Source organism: Bactrocera neohumeralis, chromosome 4, assembly GCF_024586455.1.
Source record: "Bactrocera neohumeralis isolate Rockhampton chromosome 4, APGP_CSIRO_Bneo_wtdbg2-racon-allhic-juicebox.fasta_v2, whole genome shotgun sequence".
NCBI classification, from domain to species: Eukaryota; Metazoa; Arthropoda; class Insecta; order Diptera; family Tephritidae; genus Bactrocera; species Bactrocera neohumeralis.
In genome coordinates, this window is record NC_065921.1 from 11,603,147 (window position 1) to 11,629,075 (window position 25,929).

At 37.9% G+C, this 25,929-nt stretch overlaps 3 protein-coding genes across 3 annotated transcripts; all 3 read left to right on the forward strand.

The window, feature by feature from the left end:
* The first annotated feature begins 1,075 nt into the window (after nt 1-1,075).
* LOC126757192 (putative inorganic phosphate cotransporter) lies at nt 1,076-4,511 on the forward strand. Its single transcript, XM_050470895.1, is given in 5 exon segments — nt 1,076-1,307; nt 2,549-2,691; nt 2,768-2,899; nt 2,901-3,851; nt 3,921-4,511. Coding segments are annotated over 5 exon segments (1,497 nt in total). The 5' UTR covers nt 1,076-1,270; the 3' UTR covers nt 4,155-4,511.
* Nucleotides 4,512-7,932: 3,421 nt separating this feature from the next.
* Nucleotides 7,933-10,241, forward strand: LOC126757193 (putative inorganic phosphate cotransporter). Its single transcript, XM_050470896.1, has 4 exons — nt 7,933-8,141; nt 8,239-8,381; nt 8,458-9,540; nt 9,610-10,241. The coding sequence occupies exons 1-4, from the start codon at nt 8,105-8,107 to the stop codon at nt 9,841-9,843; spliced, it is 1,497 nt and encodes a 498-aa protein (XP_050326853.1). The 5' UTR covers nt 7,933-8,104; the 3' UTR covers nt 9,844-10,241.
* A 1,321-nt stretch (nt 10,242-11,562) lies between these two features.
* Nucleotides 11,563-15,400, forward strand: LOC126757202 (putative inorganic phosphate cotransporter). Its single transcript, XM_050470907.1, has 4 exons — nt 11,563-11,680; nt 13,794-13,936; nt 14,001-15,080; nt 15,146-15,400. The coding sequence occupies exons 1-4, from the start codon at nt 11,644-11,646 to the stop codon at nt 15,341-15,343; spliced, it is 1,458 nt and encodes a 485-aa protein (XP_050326864.1). The 5' UTR covers nt 11,563-11,643; the 3' UTR covers nt 15,344-15,400.
* Nucleotides 15,401-25,929: the final 10,529 nt, after the last annotated feature.

Genomic DNA, 25,929 nt, shown 5'->3' on the forward strand with positions numbered 1-25,929 from the left:
GCTGAGGGTTTCTTTATATAAAAGCAAATAATAGCAAAAAGCAAATAGCAAAATTACTTTTTCGGGCACAAAGTTTACCACTTGGTTCCGAGTAGATGCTTTAGAAGTGAAGTGAAAATTTGCCGCACAAAGATAACACTGTAAAGGTTGTTGTCATTTTGGTGGTAATGAATATGAAACAGATGTCCGGATTATAATTTTATCTACTATGAAAACTTTTGGATTTTGCCATAAAAGTTTCAAAACAATCACTCATCTTTTCGCCTTGACAATGAAAAAAGAGAAAGATATTGGCAGCAGATTAAATCGGTTCCACAACGGTCATTTCCACGATAGGTCAAGCCATACTGACGATCTTTAGAAGGTTAAAGGTGTAAAGGTGTTTTTAGCAGATTAAAAGGTCAGCGACTTTGACATCGTTTTCACGACAGCCGGATTTTCGAAGGAACTGGAGTTTAATCTTCCTGAAGAAAGATATTTGTAGCAGATAAAGTATGCAGCCAATTTGGCAAAGTTCCCATAACATTCAGGTATCTGAATGAAGCACTGTCAATTAACCAATATTACCAAAAATTACTTGGAAAATATTTTCAGTACCCACAACAATATCAATAACATTTTTTCTTTTGAATAAACTGCCTAGCATCCGACTTATTTTTCCGATTTATTTTAGCTACGGAAATACCAAGTTCCTAACTTTTATACTTTTATAAAAAATAATTTTATCTACGATAATCTACGATAAAACTTTATTTTATCTAATACTTATCACTTTTTATCAAATAGGTAAACATTATGTACCGAATTGCCTGTTTAAAGAGTACAGTAGCATCGGTTCTCTGACGTTCGCCTATATACTGATCGCCAGTTTATAGTAATATCTCCATATTTATCTCTATCTGCACTTCTATCTACCTATCCATGCAATCGTATTTGTCTAATTAAAACTTTTTTTTGCTTGCGGACTTATCTAGGGATTTAATGCGATTAACACACTTGCTATGTCTCCGCGATTCGGTGGTTTGTCTATATAATGGACATAACTGATTTGGTTGTTATCATTTGATGTTAGAAGTTCAAATTGAACGCTAACACTAAGCGGTAGCACATAAGCTTAAGGAGTGTAGTGCAGTTAGGAAGTGCCATTCAACGTGCGAGTCACATTCGGTAGTGAACACGCGAGTGCAAGGATTCATACATACAGTGTATCGTTCGGTTTGTGATTGCCTAAGTACTGAAGTGATTACTGATCGGAGCAACAAGGAATATTATGGGTACAAGTAGGCGCTCCTCCAGCTTGGCAAAGTGTATGTTTTTATTATATTAAGTCTGGTGAAAAGAAAATTCATTATTTTTTCAATAGCTGGTTTTAATAATATGTGCCGAGCGTTATATAAGTGCAATGGTGATATGATATATGGTATTACAAAGATAAAATTGCTTACTAAGAAACCTTTTAAAAAATTTTTGATTGCTTGACTATGTTGGTTTTGAACACGCGTCAAAGATGGATACCAGCGAAGACGAACACTCAAGGCAGGTAGCTGAAAATGTGAATTGTACTGATTCTGTAAGAGCCGATTATACGTAATTTTGATTTCGTCTATTCCGGTCCGGTAATTCTGACGCCAGAAATGACCCACGTTGTGAAAAATTAATTCTCGAAAATTTCGATCAAATAATGGAAATCGTCAAAGCCAATAGCCATGTAAGCACTGTCTTGATTTCTCAGTAGCTAAACATGGCTCAAAACCCCGGTAGGCACCATTGAAATAAGGTTGGATATAACAAATATCTCAATATATGGGTGCCACACGAGTTAAAGCAAAATACCACATGGACATATCCCAATATCCGAATCGCAACAAAATCGATCCATTTCTGAAGCGATTGGTAATAAGTGATGAAAAGTGGATCATTTACGGCGAAGGTCAAGCGAAAACAGTCAAAGACGAATCGCGATTAGCCGGTGTAAATAGTGACTATGCCAGGAGTAGAAGACTGGAAGGATTTGCTAGTTGTTTGGTGTGTTTGACAGTCAATCATCTGGTATGAACTGCCGTTCAAATACCAAACTCTGAATCCAGATCTACGCTATCAGTAATTTGGTTTTGCTGTCTGAAGTATGCAATCCCGCAGAAGTGGTCAGCTTTGGTCAATAAGAGAGGAATCGTGTTCAATCGCGAGACAACGCCAAATCACACAAATCGACAAGGCCTCACTAAAAGCTCTGAGAGTTTGGTTGCGATAATCTTATACAATCACCTCTTGGTTCGAACTTGGCATCCAGTGCTTACTACCTGTTTCTGTCTATGGCGAATAATAAAAATCGACTAAAGAGAAGCTTGCAAAAAGTCTGTGTAAATTTTTTGAGAATATCACTAGGGTTTCTCTAACCCTGGCATTATACTTGTACAATGACAAAACATTGTTGTGATAAAATAATGAAATGATTTCTTTAGACCTAGTACTAGGTCATTATAAAAATGATAAATACATAATAAATTATAAAATATATGACCATGTGTCCCTTGTGATATATTTGTAGTGTTGCCGCCCACATTTGGTAGACGACATTTGCAATGCCTATTGATGTTTGTCGGTTTTGCCGCTGCATTTTCGATGCGCGTTAATCTCTCTGTCGCAATTGTAGCGATGATGGACCGCAAAGCAGCAAATCCAGATTTTCCAGTGAGTAAAGAAAGCGAATCCTGACGTAATGAAACGATTATATTTATTTCACATTTTATAAACCGTATCCTTTCAGGAATATCACTGGTCGGAAGAGACGAAGTCACGCATACTTAGCAGCTTCTTTTGGGGTTATATATGCACTCAAATTCCCGGCGGCATGCTGGCGCGGCGTTTCGGCGGCAAAGTGATGTTGTTGAGTAGTTTATTCTATAAGCAGCATAATGGCGCTTTTGACTCCACTCGGCGTCGCTTATGGCGACTGGAAGTTGCTTTGTTTTATGCGTTTCCTACAGGGTTTCGGCCAAGGTGTTACGGTGCCGTCCATGCACACTCTACTCGCCAAATGGGCACCGGTAACGGAACGTGGCTCGTTGGCTACATATGCTTATTCAGGTGCACAATTCGGCACTGTTATAATGTTAGCTTCAAGCGGTTTGCTCGCCTCTTCGTCTATGGGTTGGCCAAGTTGTTTCTACATACCCGGCGGCTTGGGTCTTACCTGGACGGTTTTGTGGATAATTTGGGGAGCAAGTTCGCCAAGTGAATGCAAAAAGATTAGTGTAGCCGAGCGTGCACTCATTGAGGGCTCACTGCAGCAGAATACTAAATCGCATGATGATGACAAACCCAATTTGCCCATACCCTGGAAGAGTATATTCACATCCGTGCCATTCTTAGTGCTAATGGCGACACATTGTGCTTCAACTTGGTGTTTTTGGACATTGCTCACACAAATACCAACCTATATGAAAAGCGTACTCGGTAAGGATATCAAAAGCAATGCGTTGCTCTCGGCACTGCCGTACTTCACGATGTTGATTTTGGGTTTGGCGTGTGGACCGTTAAGTGATTTCTTGGAGAAGGGCAGCCATTTGAGCGCGACCACAAGTCGCAAGATTTTCAATTCCATTGGTCAATGGGTGCCGGTGCTCACCTTGATTTGGTTGGGTTACATAACACGTGAGCAAGCGGACTTAGCGGTTTTCTTGTTAACCTTCACCGTGAGTATCAGCACAACAATGCATTTGGGCTGGCAGGTGAATCACATCGATTTGGCACCAAACTTCGCCGGCACGCTCGTTAGCCTGACCAACTGTGCGGCGAATGTTTGCAGCATTATTGCACCTCTAATTGTGGGATTTGTCGTCACCGATACGGTAAGTCTCTGTTTTCCAACAAAATTTTATTACTGTTTTTAAAATTTTAATTTTCTTATCCACTTTCAGAGTAACCCCAACCAGTGGCGCATCATTTTTTTCATGGTGGGTGGCATCAACTTTTTCGGTAACCTGATGTTTGTTCTATTCGGCACCGCAAAAGTGCAGCCCTGGAATAGTGAACGCGAAACGAAAGTTACTGATAGTAAAGTCGATGCAGAGAAGGCGCAAGAAATGGAACCTCTTAATGAGGAAACAGCTGATGTTCCAATAACTAAAGCGGAATCGCAAATGGTGGTTTGATTTTTAGTCAATATTTTGCTAAAGTTATTGAACTAGCTAACTTACAGTATTATTAAGATAAACTTTTTATTGTGGTTATAATCCGTAGATTTATTTTTAAGTAGTTTTAGTATATTGTTATAAGTTTAAGTTTCAGTTAACATTATTTAGTTGGTGTTAGGTATTTTGTATGTTATGTAAGAACTATTTGCACCGGGACCTTTGGTCTGTAGTGATCTTCATATTTTAGTTAACTAGAACCCTTGAGATTGAATATGGTAACATATTTTGTTAGGATTGAATAACAGAAATATATGAACTGATTGACCATTTATTGTTGTGTACAAAGATATTAATATATTTGACATAAAATTTTAATTTACATGTATAGTTATTGGAAAAGCGAAATATATACACAGTATAAAAATGATATCTAATTATTATCCTAAGATTTCAGAAATCTGGTAGGCTGGAAAGTGCGTAAAATAAATTTGTCCACCTAACGGTTTGTAAAACATAAAATCAAGATAGATATAAAGTTAAATGTCTCAACAGGATCAGGATGGCGAGGTGACTTCTTATCTTGGAATCATTGTAAAAATGAACGAAATTGGACATTAGCCACGCCCCATATAATTGGGTAAATTGTTTTAGTCACTAAGTGAGTTAGCAGTGAGCACATTTTCCTGATAATAATATGATTTTGAGTTAGAAATTGTTAAACTGGATCAATAAACCCTCAGCCTCCATATATGCAATTTAAAAATTTTCGAACTTCGAGTTGATAAAGTGCCGGTTTATATGTGCGTTAGCTTAATAGACATTTTCGAATTTCCATCTGACTTGCCGTGAGAAAGCTCAGCGCGTCTCTTATCCTTCTCTCCATCCATATATTTCTCATCGCTATATGAGCAAAGCCTCTATCGTAAGCCTCAGCGACGCAGTAATCCAAGTTTTCAAGGATGCAGTTGAAGGAGGAGAGAATTTCAGCGTATACTGTTTTGGATCCCTTCATATACGCAGCATTTCTGAGAATTAGAGCGCCTAAAGTCCGGGAGGCAACGGGGCTGCCGTTGATAGCCGCTCTATGAGGACGTTCAAGCTTCTTAGCAAGTTTTTTCTTTTCAAGCGCCCTTCATCAAACGAATATACCGAAAGCAATATTGGCTTGACTATGATTTTGTAGAGCTAGAACACCACCTTTGTTGAGAGCTCCTACCTTGTCTCTATAGCTCCTCTGCAATAATATAATGGAACTGATGCCTACATTACTCTCTCCGCAATATTTAGCCTTCATGAACGCTTTTTATCAATAATAAGCCCGAGGTACCATTGTGGGCAAAAAATAGTAAGACTTTTAAATTTTCGCGCGAAAAGCCGTTCGTCGAAACATTTTTTTTCTAGGATGGTTGGCTCATCTGTGCCAAAATCTCATCAAAATAATCATTAGTGTTCGGTATACGCTTGTCTTTCTTAAGTAAATAAAGTGCATTCGGCGATTTTTACGATAAGTGAAATTATTCAACAAAGAAATTCTATTAAATTTTGTGTTCGGAGTTCTGAAATGTTAAGAATGTTGGAAAAGGCCTTCGCTGATTGTTTGTCGCGACCAAGTGGTTTTATTGGGATAAATTATTCAAACGTTAAAGACAAACCACGTCCAGGACGCCCGTCAATAACAGCTGATGATCAACATGCCAATAAAATAAAGGAATTGGTGCTTGAGATTCACTAAAAATCACTAAATTTTTTTGAAAACCATCGTTTGTGAAACAATGCTTTCCGATTACCAGAATGTCAGGAAACTTATTATTACTGGCTTGGATCTATACTTACGACCCGAAAACAAACGATCAATCGGCCGAATATCGTGGCAAAGGTGAGCCGAACCCGAAAAAACTACGAACCAGGTCAAAAATTAAGGTTATGTTGACAGATCTTTGCCATGACATTTCATTTGGCCAAACTGTCAAAAAGGAATACTATTCGAATGTTATGCATCGTTTGCATGAACCCATTCTCAAAACGAGGCCGGACTTGTGGGCCAACAACTCTTGATTTTTGTCGCACGTGACTTCTGGCTATTCAGCAAACTCAAACGACCGCTCTGGGGAAACCGTTTTGAGTCAATTGACGACATTAAACGTTAACCGCTAAGTTAATTGAAGACTATTCCGGAAATTGATTTTAACAACTGTTTCGAGGATTGAAAAAATTGATGGCACAAATGTTTTGGGGTCAAGGAGGATTACTTTGAGGTGAACGACATCGATTTTGAAGAATAAATTAAGAATTTCAAAGTTATGAACAACGTCTTACTATTTTTTTCTATTTCACCTTATCAACAGGTTGTGATAATTCGGTGGTGGAGCACGGTGCTCGCTCGTTCCAAAGATGTGGTTGGCCGTGGGGAAACGGTCGGCGCAAATGATTCCACAAAATGTTAAATAAAAAACAAAAGGTTTCTTATAATAAAATGTATTTAATTATAACAAATTGGATCAACACTTACCACGTCTGTATAGCTGAGAGGTCGCAAAAGAAGAGAGCGCGCGCAACTTTTTTAGTTAGTGTTTAGTTGCGCGCTAATTAAAACTTCGAAAAGGAAGAAAAGAAAAGATTACTCTGCTGATACAGACGTGGCAAAAGAAATTGGGCGGGGCGGCGTTAACAGGTTGAAAGCGTGATCCTACGAATGAGGACAGACGAACGTTCGCCTAATTGGATATCGCATTGAGATACTCTTCGGTTAGCCCGTAGAGGGTAGATCGAAATTTTCCTTTTACCATAAGAGCAACGTCAGGGTAGCTGTCAGTAGTTCGAGCTCTTCTTGCAGATCACTTACCACCAGCAGCCAGAGCCGTGGATAAAGTATCCCATCTGAAAAGTACTTCTGCTAACCTTTCGAGATACCTTTGTACCACCACACTGCGCAACAATCATTCAGTTTCAAATGAAACATATATGAAGTGCTTGAGTTTCGATTCCACTTCAACGGTCGGACGTTCTTGAAGTCTCCCTCAATGTCGAGATAGGTGCCTACAGCATATTCACTGTGTGTAAGGACTCCCTCCAGCCACTATGACACTATGTTACAGCGTGCAGAGCAATGTTAATCGACTTGCTTTTAATGTGGGCATTCTGAGCTCTTAATAGTTTATTCTTTGATGGTGGTGTTCTATTCCAAATAAAAGTTTGTAAAAGTTCATGAGGCTCTCCAAAATATTCAACAGAAACGAGGAAACGGTATTGTACTTCAAATACTTAGAAACCATGTGAGAGCTCTTTCCAGCTTTCGGTATAAACAGCAGTCTACCGGTCTGACTTGTTTCCAATTTATTTTAGCTATTAAATTGCATAATCTCCTACCTATATACCTTTAAAAAGCACAGTTCCGTCAGACAATTTTTATCTCAAAATTTTCAGTTTTTATCAAAACGATAAACAATATATATCAAATTGCATTTTTAGTTAGCTCACCAGCATCGTGCCCCTGACTTTCGTTTATGTACTGATCCCTGGTATATAGAAATGTCGAGGTATGCGTATTCGCTACCTACATATATCGAACTCTTATACCACATATATGGCTGTTTATGTCTTTATTTTTATCTAATTAAATAATGTGGTGGTTTCTTCATTGTATTCGATTATGCATTTGTATATACACTTGTATTCCGCCCTAATCTATCTATGGAGTTAATGCGATTAACACGCTAGTTATGCCTCACCATTTCGGAGGTACTACGTGTATATAATGGGCATAACTGAATTGACTTTTGCCATTTGATGTTACAATTTCAATTCTAGCAGTAACGCTAAGCGCCAGAGGCAACAACACAGAATCTTAACAAGAGTACATAGTGCCGTTAGGAAGTGTTAATTAACGCGCGAGTCTCTTTTGGTAGTGAAAACGCGAGTAAAACCTTTCGTACGCACAGCGAACTATTCGTGGAGTGACAAGGATCAATATGGGCACAAGTAGGCGCTCTTCCAGCGTGGCTAAATGTACGTTGTGTATACTTAAGAAGGATAAAAAAATGTGGTTAAATGATATTATGGTGATATTAAATATAATCATGTGGTTTCTGTGATGTATTTGTAGTATTGCCGCCCACATTTGGTAGACGACATATGCAATGCCTATTGATGTTTGTCGGTTTCGCCGCTGCATTTTCGATGCGCGTTAATCTCTCTGTCGCAATTGTCGCGATGATGGACCGCAAAGCAGCAAATCCAGATTTTCCAGTGAGTAAAGAAAGCGAATCCTAACGTAATGAAACGATTATATTTATTTCACATTTTATAAACCGTATCCTTTCAGGAATATCACTGGTCGGAAGAGACGAAGTCACGCATACTTAGCAGCTTTTTTTGGGGTTATATTTGCACGCAAATTCCCGGCGGCTTACTGGCACGACGCTTCGGCGGAAAAGTAATGTTGTTGAGCAGTATCTCCATAAGCAGCATAATGGCGCTGTTAACTCCACTCGGCGTCGCCTATGGGGACTGGAAGTTGCTTTGTTTCATGCGTTTCCTACAGGGTTTCGGGCAGGGTGTAACAGTACCGTCCATGCATACTTTACTCGCCAAATGGGCACCGGTAACGGAACGTGGCTCGTTGGCTACCTATGCTTATTCAGGTTCACAATTCGGCACTGTTATAATGTTAGCTTCAAGCGGTGTGCTCGCTTCCTCGTCCATGGGTTGGCCCAGTTGTTTCTACATACCCGGCAGTTTTGGTCTTATATGGACAATACTGTGGATCATTTTGGGTGCAAGTTCGCCAAGTGAATGCAAAAAGATTAGCGCTGCCGAACGCGCACTCATTGAAGATTCTCTACAGCAGCATGTTAAGCCGCAAGATGATGGCAAACCCAACTTATCTGTACCCTGGAAACACATCTTCACATCCGTGCCATTCTTAGTGTTAATGGCGACACATTGCGCAGGGGCTTGGTGCTTTTGGACGTTGCTCACACAAATACCAACCTATATGAAGAGCGTACTCGGTAAGGATATCAAAAGCAATGCTTTGCTCTCGGCACTGCCGTACTTCACGATGTTGATTTTGGGTTTGGCGTGTGGACCGTTGAGTGATTTCTTGGAGAAGGGCAGCCATTTGAGCGCGACCACAAGTCGGAAGATTTTCAATTCCATTGGTCAATGGGTGCCGGTGCTCAGCTTGATTTGGTTGGGTTACATAAAACGTGAACAAGCGGACTTAGCGGTTTTCTTGTTAACCTTCACCGTGAGTATCAGCACAACAATGCATTTGGGCTGGCAGGTGAATCACATCGATTTGGCACCAAACTTCGCCGGCACGCTCGTTAGTCTGACCAACTGTGCGGCGAATGTTTGCAGCATTATTGCACCTCTAGTGGTGGGCTTTATCGTCACCGACACGGTAAGTCTCTGTTTTCACATCAAGTGTTGTTATTACTATTGAAACATATTGCTTTCTCGTTACTTCCAGAGTAACCCCAACCAGTGGCGCATAATATTTTTCATTGTGGGAGGCATCAACTTTCTCGGTAATCTGCTGTTTGTTCTATTCGGCACCGCAAAAGTGCAGCCCTGGAATAGTGAACGCGAAACGAAAGTTACTAATGGTAAAGTCGATGCAGAGAAGGCGCAGGAAATGGAACCTCTTAATGAGGAAACGATTGATGTGCCAATAACAAAGGCAGAATCGCAAATGTCGCTTTAATTTTTAGACAGTACTTTTTTTGTTTGTCAAGTTAGTGGAATTTAACATTAGCTTGTGTACAATATTGTTTAGTCAAACTTTTCCTTGAGATTAAGCTTCATAGTTACTAGGTTTTATAGATTCTCAAAGGTCTATACTTTAGTTTGCAGTATGAATATATGCGGTGATAGGTGTTTTGCATGTAAGTAGATAAATAGATTTGGAAGATATATTTAGGTAGCCCATAGCCAGTATGTAGAACCTAAGTAAAAGCTTGTTCGAAAGCTGACAATGATAGTATAACGGAATACAATATGAGTTAATGAAATTATTATTAATATGCACAGAGGTATAAATATGCTTAATGTATTTATTAAAAAATATTTGTATATAAATAAACATATAAAATTGTAAAAATATTTCGCAAAATTTTTATTTACAATGGTTAGACATACATACATTTAATTACAGTTTCCAGCTGCTTTTTTGTCACAATGTACATCAGAAAACTACCTGCTAAAATTTTGCACTAAAAAGTTGTGATCTTCGATCGACAGTTTTGACTTTAGTAAACTCATCAAAAATACAAAAATAAATTCTTCATTTCAAGGCTTTCAAGTCAAGGTTTTTATATTTATAACATGACAAACATTTAAACCATAATTCGTTTATGAGCAATGGAAATTAGGACTTAGCATTGTTCTGTAAGCCAAAGTTTTGGTATCATAAAGGACATAGCAGCAATTATTCATGGCTAATCTTCCGATCGAAAAACAAAATCAAGAACTTACTTAACCTAACCTAGCTTTTCAGCGAGTTACAGCAATCAGAAAAAATAATAAGTAAAAAAGCAATTTCAACAATTTTCACGTTTGGAATTCTAAATCTGTACGACTCACCTTTTTAACCAAATTTCAGTTAATTCTTGCGCACAAATGTAGGCAACGTTTCATTTGGGAATTCCACAACGTTTGTATAGACTTTTAGTCACAGCATACATTTAGGATTTGTTACAAAAATACCAAATACTTTACTGAAGTTTCACACAAAATTTACTTGAAATAAAATAAATTTTGTTTTTATGAGTAACTAAAATATAGTGGATTTCAATAAAGTAAAGTAAAGTCACTTTCAATTAAATTAAAACAAGTTTGGATCATCTAGGGTATACATGGCAAATTTATTTTGCAAATTCAAGATTTCAAAGTCAAAATGAAAACCACCACTTTGTCTTTGACGTATTTTACGTATTTTAGATTTCACAATTCAGAATTTGATTGCTGTGGTTAGGAAAAGATATATGTTTAAAAATAAAGACGAGCGTACTCAGTCTACTGTTCTAGCATTTTTATGGCACCACCAAAGAAAAAACTTTCCACACGGATTGCGTCAAAACTGAGTTGATATATCAGTCAGTATTTGCTAAAGACTTACACAGCGGAGCCAATAAAACTCAACAGAAGCGAAAAAACATTACGGAAATACATATATTTTCGGTGAAACCCGACACACGCCTCGCAGACACAAATAATACACATACAATTTTATTTACTTACATATATACTTTGTTTCCTCTATAGTTAAGAGACTGAATTTATCTGATTATGCGATTTTTTATTCACGCATGATAAGCGCTCGACTAATTAGCTGGATAATCAGTCTTTTAAAGGGGAAAAATCTGCAAAATTATTATCACTTCTCATAAAATTTCAATTCAGTAGCTTAACAGCCGCAGCGCTGTTCAGAAGTGCTAATTTTGTTTAACTTCCTGCAATTGTTCAGCGTGTTATTTGTAAATAAGCTAATCGCAGTTTACTTAAAATGGTGTTGAATGGAGAAACTTCAGGTGTGCCCAAATGTAAGTATGCACGCGATTGCGCTCAGAAGCAAATATTTTTGTATGGAAGCGCATGTAGAGAAAATAACAAATGTTGCTCATACGCCATGGCACGCGACTAAATATAGTGTTTAATGAATAAAGTAGCAGTAGTTGCCAGATAAGAGCAGGTGATTGACATTGATAATAGAATAGTGATAGCAGTTGATATTTAAGAGAAAAAATAACGTAGTAGATAATAAAATAATTGAGCAATCAGCGTGTCAAGCCTTAAAATCAATTAAATACTGTTACGTAATTATCGTGATAATATACATAGATATCTGTTTAACTCTCTAGATCGTGGCCATTGTTTGATTCGTATGGTCCGAATATGCTGAAAATATACACCCAGGAGCGGTTTTTTGACTATTTTGGAAAGAAAAGGCATATGAGTCAGTTAAATTTTAAAACAAAAAAAATAAAGAAACTAATATTTAAAAATGTATCATTCATTATCAACCTGGAGAGTGACCGTGAATTATCGTACTTGCGCAATCTATGAAGTTCTCGGCAAAGAGCGACCGCTTACGTGGAATTAATTTACGTAACATACCCTTATTTTCGACCGACCTTGACGTGATTGTTACCGACTGGTACCGTTTCATTCTTGAGGTATCATTTGCTCATATTTTCTGTAGTAAAAATGTGGTTGGATATTTTGAGGTCCGAAACTTGGTTTGCGAAGCATACTATATATCTTTCTTCAACTTTGTTTGGAGTCCTTCATCCATGGATTCATAATATTTTTTCTTCCGTATAACGGATAAATATTAACAAATTTTGTAGAATAGATGATCTTATTGCCTAAAGATATGAAATGACGGAGGAGTTTCACGTTTTGATATATTTTTTTTGCGGATGGTGTGAAAATTTCATTAAGTATTCAAGCTCTTCTTAGATGTAAAAAGTTAGAAACAGGTTCGAGGCCCTCATTTGCGGTTTGCAAAAAAATGAAATGATAGATAGTTCTAATAACAGTTATGAAATATAGAAAACCATAACCTTCAAATATTCACTGAAAGCTTGAAGCTTTTGGCAAGATTTGAAGCGCTTTTGTGATGACAAAATCAATAGAGAAAGCCAGATAAAAACCAATCATAAGAAATATTACAATGATAGAATAAAAATCGTCAAATATCCACTGAAAGCTTAAAACTTTTGGCAAGCTTTGAAGAACTTTTGTGATAACAAAAGCAACAGAGACATTTTTTCACACCATATCCAAATAAGAACCAATCCTAAGAATTTTTTACAATGATGGAATAAAAATCGTCAAATATTCACAGAAAGCTTGAAGCTTTTGGCAAGCTTTGAAGAGCTTTTGTGAAGAAAAATCAACTGAGATATGTTTTCATACGAAAGACAAATTAAAACCAATCTTTATATTTTTTGCAATGATAGAATAGAAATCGTCAAATATTCATTGAAAGCTTCAAGCTTTTTTGATGAAAACAGAGGAAGTGAGATAATAAGTAAACTATAAACTTTTTACAATGATAAGAAAGAAAATCATCCAATATTCACTGAAACTTGAAGCTTTTGGCAAGGTTTAAAGAGCTTTTATGATGACAAAATCAACAGAGAAAGCCAGATAAAGACCAATAATAAGAAATATTGCAATGATAGAATAAAAATCGTCAAATATTCACTGAAAGCTTAAAGCTTTTGGCAAGCTTTAAAGAGCTTTTGTGACAAAAAACCAACTGAGACATGTTTTCATACGAAAGACAGATAAAAACCAATCATATATTTTTTGCAATGATATAATAGAAATCGTCAAACATTCATTGAAAGCTTAAAGCTTTTGTAATGAAAACAGAGGAAGCAAGATAATAAGCAATCTTTAGACTTCTTACAATGATAAGAAAAAAAAATCATCAAATATTCACTGAAACTTGAAGCTTTAAAGAGCTTTTATGATGACAAAATCAACGGAGTCATACTTGTATGTTCGTAAAAAAGACATATAAAAAGTAAAGTTTAGATTTTTGCAATGCCATAATAGATACTTTTGAATTGTTGGATAGTTTTAAGTATTCGATCGGTAAAGAACTGTTTTTATGTCAAACATTTTTCTTTTTATTATCTACAGTAACCGCGCCCACCTTCGGAATACGCCATTTGCAATGTTTCATGATGTGCATCGGTTTCTCGGCCGCTTTTGCGATGCGCGTTAATCTCTCAGTAGCCGTTGTGGCAATGATGGACAACAAAGGCGCCAATCCCGACTTTCCCGTAAGCACGATTGAGCAAATGTTATTGTGTGATTTATTTTTAAGCCACCAAATATCTATTCTAGGAATATCACTGGTCGGAGAAGATCAAATCGCGTATACTCAGCAGCTTCTTTATGGGCTACATGATCACGCAGGTACCTGGTGGCATGCTATCGCGTCGCTTCGGCGGTAAAATAATGTTGTTGCTGAGCTTCTTCATAAGCAGTGTGCTAGCATTGCTGACACCATGGGGTATAAGTTTGGGCGGCTGGAAGCTTTTGTGCGCTATACGCTTCCTACAAGGTTTGGGACAAGGCACAACAATGCCCGCTATACATACACTCGTCGCTAAATGGTCACCAGTGGAAGAGCGTAGTTCACTCTCAGGTTACAGCTATTTGGGCGCACAATTGGGTACGGTCGTTATATTGGCCTCAAGCGGTGTACTGGCTTCCTCCAGTCTCGGTTGGCCAAGTCTTTTTTATATACCCGGCGCTGTGGGTCTCGTATGGTCTGCCGCGTGGATCATTTGGGGTGCTAACTCACCCGATGAATGTCCTAGCGTAGGAGCAGCTGAACGCGCGCTCATTGCTGAATCACTGAATATGAAGGCGAAACAAGACGAGGGTAAACGCCCGCTACCTGTGCCATGGCGCAAAATCTGCACATCGCTGCCTTTCTTGGTTACACTACTGTCGCACTGCGCCAATTCGTGGGTATTTTGGACGCTACTCACACAAATTCCGTCGTATTTGAAGAGTGTGCTCGGTATGGATATCAAAAGTAATGCACTGCTCTCGGCGCTACCTTATTTGACAATGTTACTTTTGGGTCTGGCCTTCTGTCCACTGGCCAATTACTTGGAGAAGAGCAATCGCATTAGTGCCACAACAAGTCGTAAGCTCTTCAACTCGATTGGTCTATGGGTGCCGGTCATAACGCTGATTTGGTTGGGTTACATGACGCGCGAGCAGACCGATTTAGCCGTCATTTTGCTGACATTCACAGTGGGCATCAGTGCGGCAACGCACTTGGGCTTCCAAGTCAATCATATTGATTTGACGCCAAACTTTGCTGGCACCCTCGTGGGCATGACAAATTCGGCGTCACAAGTCGCAAGCAGCATAGCGCCACTGGTGGTGGGCTACGTCGTCACAGATACGGTTAGTTGTTTACATATTTCGCTTTCCTTGTTCTTTTTGAAAATTTATTTTTTTGATTTTTGCAGAAAAATCCGGAACAGTGGCGCGTTATATTTTTCATAGCCGCCTTCATCAGCTTTTTCGGCAATTTGCTCTTCGTTTTCTTTGGCACAGCCAAAGTGCAATCATGGAATGATGAGCAACCGGGGAAGGTCTATGAATTGAAGCCTCTTAATCAAGTAGTCATTGAAGACTCAAATGTGAAAGAAGAAATTACGAAATAAGCTTTTGTCTGTAAATTTATAACACGACATACATATAAGTTTCTTATCAATATTTGATTTATGAAACAAGTAAAAAAGATTGCATTGTCAAATCCCTAACTAAATTTTTAACTTTTACGGTTTACGGGTTAGGTTAATAAAGAGTAGCAATGTAAGCATCGAGAATGTAGGCTGTGAACCCAACTTCGTAACCAATACTCGTAGGGAGGTCCTTGACATAACTCTAAGCAATGAACACATGGCCGGTCTCACCTCGTGGTGACGGGTGTTGCAAGGACCCTGAATGTAAGCTCACAGGATCATACTGATCGCTAATTCGTATTCCCAGAAATACTAACTGGGATATCTATAGGGAAACTCAAGGATTAAATGTAAATAGAGTGAGACAGGTAGATAGTGTGAAAACGGTGGCTGGAGTTGAGAGCAGGCTGGCTGCGACAAACTTGCTCATAATGAACACTTATCACTGTGCCTGTCCACTAAGGGTGATCACCGGGAAACAAACCTTTTCAAACAAACAAACAAATCTCATGGTAGTCTTGTAAACTCTCAGTGCTTTGGCAGTCAGTTCGCAGGCTTTTCAACAAATCCAAACGCATGAGCAAATGGGACGAATATAAGCAGCACATAAAGATGAAATAAGGTCCACGAAGACTAACATATTCAGGAAATTCTATAATAACCTACCCTCGGCCCCAGAGTCAGCCAGAAGGCACTAGGCTTTTTGCAAAGCCAAGACAGATACAGCATAACCCAACAAAAGACTTGATGGGACTTATACGACCAGCACAGAGGACAGGTCAATGGCACTCTTGCTTGCGCACTTCCCGGAGTCGGTTCGAGATGACCAAATTCCACCAGTGGTAGCACATAGGCCAGATCGCTCGGATTTGACAGCTGTATGGTAATTATTGACTGCAGAATCAATGAAGTGGACGCTGACATCCTTCCCAAACTATAAGTTCCCAGGGGCGGACGGCATCTTTATAGCACTTTTGCAACAAGGTGTACAATATCTCTCGGCCCATCTTTTGACAAGTGCATAAGAAGTCTAAACCGTTTATCAGTTTGTACACCTGATCTGGGTGCCGAGGCATAATGGAGTAGCCGGCAATGAGCTGGCCGACGAACTCTGCAGCGGCTTCTAGGATGAACCAGTCGGGTCCCACGGGAGAGAACGTCACTAGCTGCCGCTCCAAGCTACTATTGGGAGGTTACAACATTGCAAGGTTTAGAGATAAGCCGAGACAAATTCCGTCTCCTTGTCGCTCTCTATACTGAGCACAGTAGGCTCAACAAACACTTGTTCAACATGGGCAAACTGCCGGTTTTGCGACATGGAACCGGGGACTCTAGAATACTTGCCCTTGGATCCACCTACGTGGAAAGGGATCACATCACTTCAATCGCGTTCAGAAAGCTTCTGGAATAGTTCAGAGTGTTGGACCTTTATGACCATATGTTTTATAGGAGACAGCAAAATAGACGTTAGGTCGCAGTTCAAAACCTCAATTATTTTCTATCTATCTAGGTTAGGTTAACAGGCTCATATTTGTGAAGCCACGGATACACGGACAACTAGAGACGCTTGTTTTGTTGAAATGCACAGAACGCTAGGTATGTATCGAACCTTGGTCTGACAAACGCGACAGTGGAAGAAAAGTATATATAAATGATCAGCATGACGAGCTCAGTTGATTTAGCGACGTGACGTCCGTCTCACTTTCTATCTGTATACACACGAACTTGTCTCTCAGTTTTGGAGATATAAATTTTGCACACGTTCTTTTCTTTACTAACTGTTAGATCAAAATCAAGTCTTTGGGTGGAGAAATTTTTTAGTTGGCGAGATATTTTTACGCAATTTGACACGAACTACTTTCCAATGTAGCAATCTAATCTCCGAATAAAATGTACAGATCGGACCGCTATTGCATAAAGCTACCATACAAACTGACCGATTACAACTTAGTCCTTGTGTAGATCACTTTTTTATTTTTGAAGATTTTATTAGCTTCGTTACAACCAAATCAATTATCAGTTTTCTACCTAGAAGCCTAGATACCATTATGATAATCATAAAATGGGTGGAGGACAGAGAACTATAGCTACATTTGAGAAGACAGATTGGTTTTAATGGAATTACAAAAGTTGTTACATTTTCATGACCACGACTGTGTGATATTGGCGCCAATAAGTATGCAACGGTTTCTTTCAGTATTACCGCCAGCTAATGATCGTAAAGTGGCCCAAAACACAGAATCTTTTATTTTCCAATCCCTTATAAAATATAATTATTTGTTATCAACGAATAGAGATTGCTGCTTAAGGGCGATACCTTTTTTAACGATTGCGCTAAATTTTGAGAAATAAGCCTCTGACGCAACAATTATGAAAATGTTAACGTAAAATAAAACAGCTGAGCTTATGAGGTCGATCATTTTATTCACTTTCCATTATTCCGCACTTATTGTACTTGTTGAGCAATTAAATGATTATTATCACGGCATTTTGCTGCACTGATGTTGGCTGATATAAAGTGATAAGTTTTAGATAGATAGTTTTTATAATGCTGATTATATCGCGCTATCGATATTTCTCATAACAAAATAATTATTGCTCTTATCTTATAATCTTAATAGCCAGGAAAGTCAAATTTTAAAAATGTTTAGATAAAAGAGGACAGAAGAAACTACTATAGGGTTTTCCAATAGCGATGAAATGATTTCTAAGTGTCGTTTGGGTCATTTTTCATATGTCACGGGCTCTATTTTTACACTCTTGCAATCAGTTGCTACAGTGTATTATTGTTTTGTTCACCAGCCAAAGGGTTATGTATGTACTTGTATATATAAATGATCAGAATGACGAGAAAAGTTAAAATCTGGTTGACTGCCTGTCTGTCCGTCCGTCCGTCCGTGCAAGCAGTTACTTGAGTAAAAATTTAAATATCTCGATGAAACTGGTATGGGTTCCTTAGTACAAAAAATATTCGAGTTCATAGATGGGCGTAATCGGACCACTGCCACGCCCACAATTCGGCATTAATCTGTACAAAGCACTAAATTAAGATATAAAGCTGAAATTTGGTACAGAGGATCCCAGTAGCAAGTGGCACCAGTGGGTAAAATATTTTGAAAAAGTGGGCGTGGACCCGCCTGTATATATCTCCTAAACCACTCACCTTATAGTATACTGTTAAAAACTACTAAAAGCGCACTAAATCAATAACCAATTACGCCAGACAATCAATTTTACCTCCGAAATAGTATGAGAAGGCTTTATAGGAGCCGGTATGAATATTGGACGATAGGTGTTGTACCGCCCACTTTTTGGTGAAACCACATATCTCGGGACCCAACCCACCGATTTCGACAAAATTTAGTACGTGGCATTCCTCTCATACTACTATGTCACAGTGCGGCGAAATCGAACCACAACCACGCCTACTTTCCATGTAACACAATTTTGAATTCCATTTGCTTCTTTCACTTTCCATTACACAAAGCAGGAGGTATGTATGTACATATATAATATAATGGGCTAAAACTCTGCACTAATAATTCCTTTAAAGTGTGCCACCTTATGACCAAAATTGTCCAAATCCAAACAAAACTGTTCAAGCCCCTAGGTACCACTTATAGTTGACTTTTGACCGAAAATATCGTTCAATGTGTGTGAAATGAAATTCAGACAAAAACCTTTCCTGACAATAGCAAATTGACAGTTTGGTGTGGGTTTTGGTCTGGTGGTGTCATCGGTCCGTATTTCTTTCGAAATAAATTTCGTTACAATCAATACAGAGCGGTATAGATCGATGTTAACCAATTTTTATGCCAGTAATTGAAAGAAGTTTATCTTGACAACATCTGGTTCCAATAGAACGGAGTCACACAGCAATTGCAACAACCGAAGTATTGCAAGAAATTTTGACACTGAATGTCCTCCAATAAATTGTGATTTAACACCATTAGACTACTTTTTATGGGGTTATTTGAAGTTATTGGACTTTAGCAAGAAACTGGACTCTCTTTAAGCTTTTGAAGTCAATATTGAACGTGCTATTCATGACGTACGACTTGATTTAGTAGAAAAAGTGCTCGAAAACTGGGTTCATTGAATTCGTTCGTGCAAAAAAAGTCGTGGAGGTCATTAGAATGACATAAAAAATTTCACATAAAATAAAAAAAAAATCATTAGATTTTCTTTAAGAATAAGTGTTTTTGTGTTGGTAAGAAATCATATTATTCTTATTGGAAAACCCTGCAGAAACATTATGCGGCAAGCAAATAACCAAGTGAGCAATATACACCGTCATGTGCTCATGAAAGTATATTGTACCCATATCATAAAAGAAATAATTAGTCAAAAAAAGAGTCTCGAAAATTAAGTGCTATAAATATGTACTTAATTAGTCTCGAAACTCAACAGCATTTCATTTGCGATATACTTGTATGTACTTTATATATACTTTCTGGCATTATGCAATCTAAAATTCATTAGAAATTAATAAAAATTGTAAATATTTAATATAATTAATTAATTTTTTACGTTTAGTGACTAGCGAATAGAACAAACAAGTTTCGTAATTGCGATAGGCCGCCATAAACAAATAAAGTTGTAATAGAAACCACTTTAATGAGGCATACAATTACACGCTCTTATATTGTGTAACTTATGACTATAGAAATTCTTTGGTACTTTCACTGTTCCACTCTGCTTCCACTTCATTAAAAATAAAAAATAAATTATATAAAAATGTAGAAAAGTGATGATTACTCTTCTTAGCAAACATTTCCTAGAAATATGTTTTTAATTATTAGGTAAATAAATATATTTGGTTAGTCATTATTTAAACACTCTTCAAAATCTAACTAGTTGCCTAACTCAAAAGCTAATAACGCGTTCACCTAAGTAGTTTTATAACACCAAATCTTAATTGTCAATCAAATTTTAATCAAATCAAAATTTAATCAATATTTTTGCGACATATGTACATATGTTATACTGACACCTCATCAAAAGAGTGACATGTATAAAAAATTAATCAGCTACTTTGATACTCCTCAAAACGGTAGTGACCCACTCTCTTGTACTTTAAATTAAGACCCACACTAGAGATTTGAAGTGAACAGTTGACAAGTAGTAGTTCGGTATAACCAGACACACATATGCCTAAATATATTTGTATGTAAATGTGTATAGTTATATGCTTGGCTATCAAACAACTCAATTCAATAACTAATAGTCTGCGCGACTCACGTGATATTCAAAGCCCCAAATTATTTTTAACTGAACTTTGCTTTCAATCTTCAATAAAGCGCGTATATAAAATTATACGAAAACACATGCTTAGCAACAGCTAGCAATTTGCTGATATTCATATTCAACTAATTTGCAAGTTTATAGCAAGTTACATACAGACATACATAACTATACCTACCCTGCAGTGAAAATTCAAAGTAGCCAGTCAGTGTTCAACTATAATGCCATAACCTAATTCGAACTAGTTCGAAAACCTTTCAGACATACACTAGATGGCCCAAAAATGTGACATTGTTTCGATGATAGGCTGCCAAGAGTAATGCAATGATTTGCTTCGTAGTTGGACATAATCGTCAAACGAAGATGTATAATCTGTAAAAACAATTTGGATGACATAAAAATGAAGTTAATTAAGAGAGCTGATCGGCAGCTGCTGACACATCGTCCATGGAGACGATCCATGAAAAAGTTTTCTTCAAAATGGGTGCAGCTTGAACTCACAATCAAGCCAAAACTGAAGAATCAAAGAAAACGTTGTCAAAAGTGCTCTTGATTTCCAATAGGTTCCGAATTTGACTACCAGCAAAAATTCTCCGTTCCTGAAATCGCAAGAGAACGCGCACCAGGAAGCAATTTTGGTACAATAAAGAGATATTCGCCGAAACTGGAATCTATTTAGCAGGAAATGATAAACCGTGCAGAAAAAATTGTGTCAAAATGATCAGAATATCTTCGTAGAATGAAACTATTATGAACAATAATATCGAATAAATTTGATTTTCTTATAGGTTAGGTTGGGTTCTACTGGCAGGCTGTCACGCCTTAGTATTGCCAGAGTCAAATTTGAGCTAAAGTATTTGTCACACAGGACGTCAACGCTTTTTGCGAATTTTAAAAGCGACTTGATATCCAATTTTGATACTTCCTCTATTCCGTTGAACTGCGAAGTTTCTAGATATTTAAGTAGAGTTCTAGATAATGCTGGACAGAGTTACAGGAGGTGTTCCAGCGTCACTCTCATGGCTACTACTCTGCACTTTCTGCACGTACAGTTGATACTTATGCTCCACCGATTCGCATGTGATTTCAAAAGGTGGTAACCTATCATTTTGGGAACGTATGAGGATAAAGCATGCGAGATTTTCTGCCAGATATTTGGACTTGATCATGGCGTTTCTGCATGTCCTTAAGGCATTCCGTCTCGCCCTGATTCGTCTGTAAGCCCTTTCGGAAATTTCATTATAGATCGTTTTTAGTGACTTAGTACGTCCTGTACTAGTTTGATAGCCAATTGGATGACCACTTTCACAATATCATCGCCTATTTGGTTTTTTGGAATTCCTTTGCAGCCTTGAACCCAGTATACAAGTACATCTAAGGACATTCTCTCATGTGATGCGATGTGAGATTATTGCTTTATGCTCCTGGGTCATCCAAACAGGTATGGAGAGTTAGAGGGCAGGGCAAAGGTCGCTGATGAAGATCATGCTGGGAGACCTGCGACTTCGACAAACAACGACAATGTGTCGAGTCATGGCTCTTTAAGGGGATCCACGGAGCATGCACCTCGGCTCTCAAGGCTATTACGAAGAATGTCTTCCGTGACGCCTTTAATGCTTGGAAAACGCGCTGGCAGTGCTGCAACGACGCTGAATAAGCCTCTTTTGAAAGTTTTTGAAGAATTGTAACGATTGTTGTATATTTTATCCACCAATCCCCCTGTTAAGGCTACGCTCAAAGGTCTTTCTACTAGCATTTATACCAACGGTAGGTGTAGTACCTTTTCTTTCATAGCCGTTCAAGTGGTTCTTAGTGCTTTCGTTAAGCAGAGAACAGCGAATCATTGTATACGCTCCAGCAGTTTTCTGTATGAGATTTCGCCCCAACGGTCCACCACACCGAAGCAGCATAAGATTGACTTAATTACCAATTAAGAAGTATGCCAAGTACCTGGGAGTAATTTTTGTTTTTAACTTTTTCGTAGAAATATTGATTCAGAAAGAGGGTATCGTTCTATCGGCCTATGAATAAAAAAAATGGAGGACTTGAATGAATCTCAATTAAAAAATCAGCATGAAAGTGGTTAGTTTCTGAGCAAAATCTGCAATTGGTAGGGAGAAAAGAAACATGCCTGACTTATTAGAATGCGGTTCATACTAGTTGCACGGTAATGTAGTTTGTAACCAGTTGATTTCACAACAGGGTATACAGAAGTGCCAAAATACAAACACAAAGACAGATATTTTCGTAGAAAACTCGGTTGATAAGTAAGCTCGGTTTGTGGTGTAGGCACAATTTGATTATGAACTAATAAGCAAAACAAAGCCACAATTGAAACGAGTGGCTTGTGCGTCAAATGCTCAATATTTAAATATTATATAATATACATATATGTAAACTATGTAAACAAATGCAAATAATTTCATATTCAAATTCTTTATTAATTAATTTAAATAGTAAAACAACCAATCGAGTGATCTGAAATCAGTTGCCGCCCGAGTTTATCACTCAATGTATCAGTCATAAGCGCTTCAGCACCAAATTCGCAATTCGGTTGTCTTCGTCGCGTGCAGTCCACGTTTATGGCCTAACTGCTTCGTCGAACTGCTGGCGTGCGTTTGATTGGTAAATGCCGTCCGAATCAGCCGACATCAAAGGAAGGCGTTGTCTGTCGCCGCACTGCCATATTGTCTATTCCGAAAAGTTCCATGAATTTGTCGATTTCGATTAAGTAAAATCGTGTCAGTTGCCTAATGCTCGTAAACACAACTTAAAATTCATTACGAGTATGTTCGCGTTAATGCCCGCTTATTGATCGGCGTTCGTTGATTTTACGGCGTTGATGAGTTAGCGTTTTCAATCTAAAAAGTAGATTCATTGAATATTCGCTGAAAGTCATTCAAAAACCAGTCTTGGCAATCGTTTGAATGTGAGTTTTTGTTTCAATTTTTGTCGTCTTCAGTTCTGCCTGTACTTTATTGCTCTATTATAACCCATGACAAATTAAAGCAAAATCACAAATTTAAGAATTAATAAAATTTGTTTATTTTCTTAATTTTTTATTGTTTTTTGTGTTCCTGCCAACTCGTGATAGTATTGTGAGGAAATAATTTCCGAATACTATATGTTAATATCTGAGGGGTATTCCATTAAAATGCTTTATATAATATACAAAAATACATAAATATAAATATACAAAAGAAATATTAGTTTACAAAAATATCAAGGATTCGGCTTTTTAAGTAGGGCTATATAGAATTTTTATAGAGGTACTATATGTATTAAAAAATCTATGAGAATTGCATACAGCCTTACTTAAAAGGCTGAATATCTCGAGCAGTATTAATGATAGCGATTTTGATCTCAAATTTTTTTATAGCAAATAAAATTTCCTACAAATTTGTCATGTACAGTTTTTCTATAGCTCCTGCCATTTACGAGATATATACAAAAAAATACGAAATTCTTGGAAAAATCGGGTTTACAGCCCCGTACTACTTCGCCGGTGTGAGTTACGACTTTGTTGCACTGGACACTTTTGTAGAGTGAACAATTCTGAGAAATATGCGTCTAAAGTCAAATAGATGCCATAAAATACCTCTGATCTGTTAGAATTTAAAGATAAATACTAACGATTGTAGTGTATTTTCTATGGAAAATCTTTACAGGCTTTGGTCCAGTTCTTAATGTTAATAGTAAGGGCTAAAATTTTCAAGGAATTTTTTTAGGGTATTTCAAAGGAAATTTCGTGATGGGACTGAAAAAAATTAATATTTCAAAAAAAAAAAAAAAAAAAAAACACCCTAATATACATATATATATATATATAATTAATAATTTACTCGCCTATCGTTTATCTTTCTGGAATGACACGAATTCAGACTATGAGTCCATGTGAGTGAGTAGAAATTGGCGAGACGCGGCGTCGGAATGCTTTTATGTGAATGCGGTTTATAAATAAAAATGCTAGACATACATATTTATATTTGTGGAATAAAAATAAATTTTGAGTTATATTTTTTTCATTTCTCTATCAATTGGAATTTTCAGATTTTATTGGATCGGATCGGATTTAATATTAATATATGGACAAAAGCAAATTGATAAAATTCTTATTGATAAAATTCTCAATGCTAATGCAGTGTTGAAATCACCTCTCGCCTTGAATATGAAATATTGCCATACGAAGGAACGATAACGAATTGTCGACGCGTAGGCAGCCAGTACAAAATTTACAATTTTAACTTTTTTGCAAATGTAAACGGTGGGGTACTAGCTTTGCTAGGATCGCTTATAGCTATATATTATGGCTTATAAAATCGTCTATTTTATAGAAAAATATCTCAAGTAATTTTCTTTCTTTATTTGTTCTATTCTGCTCTTGTTATATTCGGATGTTTTTTTTAGGTCCCACAGCTTTTTCGTTTCGTATGCCAGAAGGTCATTTGGGACCTTTCCGCTTATAACTAATATTGCCTTACCTGACACTGTTCTGTAGGCTGATGCAACTCTACAGGGTTTGTCCGGAAAGTAATAAAACTGAGTCGATCTAAAAAAAACTTATTGAACCAATCGTTACAATTCTTTAAAAACTTTCAAAATAAGCTCCTTCTGCAGCGCTGTCATCGCGATTTCCAAGCATTGGCGTCGCGGAAGGCACTCTCCGGAATACACTTGAGAGCCGAGGAGCACTTGGACTCTGCTGCTTGGATGCCCTCTGTCGTTTCAAAATTCTTGCCTTTCATCGGCCTTTTCAGGCAAGGAAACAAAAAAGTCCGGGGGCCACATCTGGGCTGTAGAGCGGCTGCGAAAGCGGTGGGATGCCGGCCTTGGTTAGGAAGCTGTTCACAAGAAAGGTGGTGTGAGTCGCAATTTCTGGTCGCCAGTGAGCACTTTTGGAACCATCTTCGCGTACACCTTGCGCGTGTTCAAGTGATCCGTCACAATGCTATGAACCACAGATTTTGATAAATTTAACATCTGGGCAGTTAAACGATTACTTAGTCGGTCTGAGTTCAAAACTTTGCGCACACGAGTCACATTGTCGGTGTTTGTCGAAGTCTCAGATCTCCCAGCACGTCCTTCATCAGCGAACTCTTCCCGGCCCTCCAAAAAGGCCTGGTGCCATCGAAACACACCACTTCTTGCTAAAGCAACGACTGGGTAAGCCTGCTTGATCATATCAAACGTCTTTGTTGCAGATTTACCGAGTTTCGCACACAATTTAATCGCGTACCTCTGCTCAAACCAACGCTGAAACACGTCGAGCGAAAATGTTTGTTCTGCCTCTTCAGGTGCTCGGAGACAACTGACCAGCCGCT